Consider the following 6000-nt stretch of genomic DNA (forward strand, 5'->3'; position numbering starts at 1 on the left):
TCTATGACTTAGACTGACCAGGTGAAAACTATGATCCCTTCAGATCAGTGTAGATGACGGGGAAGAGACAGGTTAAAGAAAGATTTTTAAGCCTTAAGACAATTGAGATATGGATTGTGTATGTGTGCCATTCAGAGGGTGAATGGGAAGGACAAACAATTCACAGTACATTCGGAAATTATTCAGACCCCTTCACTCTTCCACATTTTGTTACGTTACAGCCTTATTGATTAAAAATATTTTTCCCCCTCAATCTGTGTGTGTGTGTGTGTGTGTGTGTGTGTGTGTGTGTGTGTGTCAGTGTAAGTGTGTGTGAGTGTGTGTGTGTGTGTGTGTGATTAGTCGTTGCAAAAGAACTAGTGCAAAAAAGGGTCAATGCAGGTAGTTTGGGTAGCCATTTAATTAGCTATTTAGCAGTCTTGCTGTTCAAGGTCCTGTTGGTTCTAGACTTGGTGCATTGGTACACTTGCCATGTTACAGCAGAGAGCATAGTCTGTGGCTTGGGTGGCTGGAGTCTTTGACAATTTATGGGGCCTTCCTCTGACACCGCCTGGTATAGAGGTCATGGATGGCCTGGGAGCTCGGCCCCAGTGATATACTGGGCCATACGTACTACCCTATAGCGCTTTGCTGTCGGATGCCAAGCAGTTGCATACCAAGCGGTGATGCAGCCAATCAAGATGCTCTCAATGGTGCAGCTGTATAACTTTTTGAGGATCTGGTGGCCCATGGAGGAGGGGTGGTGGGGGGCGGTGAGGGGAGGGGGATGAAGAAATTAGGAGTCAGATTTCTGTTCCACTTAAAAATTATGAAGAGGCATTGTGTGTTTGGACCATGATTGATCCTTAGTGATGTTAAATTGAAGCTCTCAACCCGCTCCACTAAAAGCCCCCTCGTGCGAATTGGAGTGTCCTCGGCCCTCCCTTTTCTGTAGTCCATGATCAGCTCCTTTGTCTTGCTTACGTTGAGAGAGAAGCTGTTGTCCTGGCACCACACTGCCAGGTCTCTGATCTCCTCCTTGTAGGCTGTCTCATCGTCGTCGGTGATCAGGCCTACCATTGATTGGCATGTCGTCTGCAAACTTAATGATGGCGTTGGAATCGTGTGTGGCCACGTAGTCATGGATGAACATGAAGTACAGGAGGAAACTAAGCATGCACCCCTGAGGGGCCCGCATGTTGAGGATCAGCGTGGTGGATGTGTTGTTGCCTACCCTCACCACCTGGGGGAAGCCCGTTAGGAAGTCCAGGATCCAGTTGGAGAGGGAGGTGTTCAGTCCCAGGGACCTTAGCTTAGTGATGAGCTTCGAGGGCACTATGGTGTTGAACGCTGAGCTGTAGTCAATGAACAGCATTCTCACATTGGTGTTCCTTTTGGGAAAGGCAGTGTGGAGTGCAATAGAGAGTACATCTGTGGATCTGTTGGGCCGTATGCGAAATGGATTGGGTCCAGGGTGTCTGGGATGATGGTGTTGATGTGAGCCATGACAAGACGTTCAATGCATTTCATGGTTACAGATGTGAGTGCTACATGGCGAAAGTAATTTAGACAGTTTACCTTGCCGTTCTTGGTCATAGGGACTATGGTGGTCTGCTTGAAACATGTAGGTACAGTATTACAGACTGGGTCAGGGAGAGGTTGAAAATGTCAGTGAAGACACCTGCCAACTGGTAAGCGCATACTCTGCGTACGCGTCCTGGTAATCCGTCTGGCCCTGTGGCCTTGGGAATGTGAACCTGGTTAAAAGGTCTTACTCACACAGTTATCTGGAACAGCTGGTTCTCTCACGCATGGTTCAGTGTTGCTTGCCTCGAAGTGAGCCTAGAAGGCATTTAGCTTGTGTCACTGGCCAGCTCGTGGCGGGGTTTCCCTTTGTAATCCGTGAGTTTGCAAGCCCTGCCACATCCGACGAGCTCAGAGCCGGTGTTGTAGTATCAGCTTAGTCCTGTATTCACGCTTTGCCTGTTTGATGGTTCGTCGGAGGGCTTAGCGGGAGTATTTATAAATGTCTGGGTTAGGGTCCCGCTCCTTGAAAGTGACAGCTCTAGCCTTTAGCTCAGTGTGGATGTTGCCTGTAATCCATGGCTTCTGGTTGGGATATGTACGTAGGTCACTGTGGAGACTGAAAAGTGCATTGGAACATATTCCAGTCTGTGCTAGCATAACAGTAGTTTAGCATCCGCTTCATCGGACCACTTCCTAATTGAGCGTCTCACTGGTACTTCCTGTTTGAGTTTTTGCTTGTAAGCCGCAATCAGGAGGATAAAGTTATGGTCAGATTTGCTTATCTTTTTGCCTATGTGTGTGTGTGTGCATGTGCGTGTGTGTGGCTATGAGGGATAAAATTGTGGCTCTTATTTGCTGATCTATTTCAAGCAAATCATCATTTTTAAGTGGAACAGAAATCTGACTCCTAACTTCTTCATCCCCCTCCCCTCCCCTCACCGCCCCTCCTCCATCTCTTTCATTCCTATTGTGAGTTGAGAGTGACCTGCATTTGGAGGGGTTCTCAGGGGGAGTGGGATATACAAAAAAATTCACTTCCATTTCACACCACACACTTATACATGTGTGAAACAGGGCAAATATAAGCACGCCCTATCAGATCTTTAGAGCCTATTCAGAATGTAGAACGTTGATCTATCTTTGGCCTGAAGCTCTCCCTCTTCCTCTCCACCTCTTCTCCTCTTCCTCTGTTCCTCTCCACCTCTCTGTCAGTACTAAATCACCAACATTACAACTCGCTGTCTATAGACAGACATTGTGCGTGTGTGTTCGTGTGCATGCAGTGGTGTAAAGTACTGAAGTAAAAATTATTGAAGTACTACTTAAGTACTGTTTGGGGGTATCTGTATCTTACTTTTTATATTTTTTTAACTTTTACTTTTACTCCATTACATTCTTAAAGAAAATATGTACTTTTTACTCCTATACATTTTCCCTGACACCCAAAAGTACTAGTTACATTTTGAATGCTCAGGCAGGACATCAATATGGTCCAATTCACAAACCTAACAATATAAAGCTTTGCCATCCCTACTGTCTCTGATCTGGCGGACTAACTAAACACAAATACTGTGTTTGTAAATGATGTCTGTGTGCCCGTTTGTTCGTAAATGTAAAAACAAGAACATTAAGTCACCTGGTTTGCTTCATATAAGGAATTTGATGTATAGCATTTACTTTTTCTTTTTACTCAAGTTTGACAATTGAGTACTTTCCCCATTACTGTACTTAAGGACATTTAAAACCAGATACTTTTAGACTTTACTCAAGTAGAATTTTACTGGGTGACTTTTCATTTTTCATTTCCATTAAGGTTTTTATCTTTACTTTTACTCAAGTCTGACAATTCAGTACTTTTTCCACCACTGTGTACACCATTGTTTGGGGGAATTATGTATCCTGTGTGTCCCTGTATTGCTACACACAATAGTCTGGTGTCTGTCTGTCCCTCTGTCCCTCCTCTCTGTCAGTCTGTCCTTTCACAAGACAGAAGCCACTCATCAGTAAAAGGCACATTACAGTCCGCTTAGAGTTTACCAAAGGGCACCTAAAGGACTCCCAGACCATGAGAAACAAGATTCTCTGGTCTGATGAAACCAAGATTGAGCTCTTTGGCCTGAATGCCAAGCGTCACGTCTGGAGGAAACCTGGCACCATCCCTAAGGTGAAGCATTGTGTTGGCAGCATCATGCTGTGGGGATGTTTTCAGCAGCAGGGACTGGGAGACTAGTCAGGATCAAGGGAAAGATCAACGGTACAAAATACAGAGAGATCCTTGATGGCAAAGGTTCACCTTCCAACAGGACAACGACCCTAAGCACACATCCAAGACAACGGAGGAGTGGCTTCGGGACAAGTCTCTGAATGTCCTTGAGTGGCTCAGCCAGAGCCTGGACTTGAACCCCATCGAACATCTCTGGAGAGACCTGAAAATAGCTGTGCAGCAACGCTCCCCATTCAACCTGACAGAGCTTGAGAGGATCTGCAAAGAAGAGTGGGAAAAACTCAGTCTGAGGCAAATGTTCACCTTCCAACAGGACAACGACCCTAAGCACACAGCTAAGACAATGCAGGAGTGGCTTCGGGACAAGTCTCTGAATGTCCTTGAGTGGCCCATCTAGAGTCCGGACATAAACCAGATCGAACATCTCTAGAGAGACCTGAAAATAGCTGTACAGATACGCTCCCCATCCAACCTGACAGAGCTTGAGAGGATCTGCAGAGAAGAATGGGAGAAACCCCAAATACAGGTGTGCCAAGCTTGTAGTGTCATACCCAAGAAGACTTGAGGCTGTAATCGCTGCTAAAGGTGCTTCAGCAAAGTACTGAATAAAGGGTCAGAATACTTATGTCAATGGGATATTTCAGTCTTTAATTTTTAGTAGATTTGCAAAAATATTGTCATTTTGGGGTATTGTGTGTAGATTGAGGGGGAAAAAACAATTAAATCAATTTTAGAATAAGGCGGTAATGTAACAAAATGTAGAAAAAGTGAAGGGGGTCTGAATACTTTCCGAATGCACTGTAAAATCAGCCAAACAAAGGCGGCTCTGTCTGTAGGCTTTCCTCTGATTTTATGAGGGCTCCAACTAGCAGAAGAAGTCTCAGATCCAAGTCTCGGAGCCACTCAGGGCTTCAGGCTGTAAAATACCTTACAGTTGCACTACTCTGGGTAATTCAGTGTCAATCAGAATGACCTCCACTGTAAACAACTGCTGTGGAACATAACAACACCACTAATACATCCAGTGGTACTAATGAGACACCGTGACAACAGGATGGTTAGAGCAGAGCAGCATCATGGTTTGACTGGGTAGTGCGTGTGTGTGTGTGGGGTACTAAAGGGAAAGTGATGAAGTGTAAGAGGATTAGCAGATCATTAACATGGTACTGATCCACTGGGTCCTACTTGGAGAAAGAGAGGACTGGCTGGTATGTTACCATGGATTTATGAGTTAGTGAGTGAGTGAGTGAGTGAGTGAGAGAAATAACAACCAGATCTTTTATCACATAAGACCATAATTAAGGGACTCAACCACACCTTAACACTTGACTGAGGAGGACATCAATACCAGAGATAATGCAGAAAAGGCTATATTGACAGAAAATATTGTTCTCCTGTTGACTGATTACTGAATTTACATTCCACTATTGGGTTTCTTATGTACACATCTAGAACATTGTTTCTATCTTTCTCCCTAACATGTATTTGTAATTGAACTGCTTTTCATGAAACACTGTGTAGTATCATATAATTCAATTTTAGCTTGAACGTTTTTGCTTGTTGCTTCTCTGCAAGACATCTTACTTCACAAGGGTTGAAGTTATACAAAACTGTGAATCCAGCAGCTGTTAGTGGTCAGGTGTGCCTCTGTCAGAAGTGTGTCTGTCAGTAAACCTGACCACATCTCTCTCATTACATCATTATTCATTACATTAGATTAGCCTCTACTAATGATCCTAATGACCTGTTCTCTCCTTCCCCTGTTCTAAAATGAAATAATTTACATTGACATGCTCACAGGACAGGAAAAATATCAATTTGGATAGAGTGCTCTAAAAGAGACATGCCAGTCGCTTGGAATAAGTCATAACACACACACACACACACACACACACACACACACACACACACACACACACACACACACACACACACACACACACACTGTAACAGTGATAGGGGGGTGTAGTCTACTCACATGCTGCTCTTCTTCCTGGGGGAGCCAAAGGAGTTCTTCCTGTGCTGACTGAGGGAGCCCCCCATGGCAACGCTGGGTGTGTGTTGTGTGTGTTGTATCTTCTTCAAAGCGACCGGCTAGTCTTTTTTTAGAGCGCTTTCTCCATATTCCCACTCTTCCAAAATAGTAGAATCCTGGTGATGAAGGCACAGCCTCTATAGACTCTTCTCATTTAACACACTGCATCTCTCTTTCTCTCTCTCATCTAGGCTGAATGGTCTAGCAGCTCAGGAGTCCTGATCACATGTCAACT

General features: G+C 44.6%; 1 protein-coding gene across 1 annotated transcript in view; it reads right to left on the reverse strand.

Moving 5' to 3' along the window:
* The window catches only part of LOC110536139 (transforming acidic coiled-coil-containing protein 1), a 36446-nt gene extending 30446 nt beyond the window's left edge, over nucleotides 1–6000 (reverse strand). Inside the window, exon 1 of the mRNA XM_036935997.1 lies at nucleotides 5709–6000. Coding sequence (XP_036791892.1) covers nucleotides 5709–5773 — 65 coding nt within the window. The 5' untranslated portion in view covers nucleotides 5774–6000. The remainder of the gene's footprint in view (nucleotides 1–5708) is intronic.

Source organism: Oncorhynchus mykiss, chromosome 11, assembly GCF_013265735.2.
Source record: "Oncorhynchus mykiss isolate Arlee chromosome 11, USDA_OmykA_1.1, whole genome shotgun sequence".
NCBI lineage: Eukaryota > Metazoa > Chordata > Actinopteri > Salmoniformes > Salmonidae > Oncorhynchus > Oncorhynchus mykiss.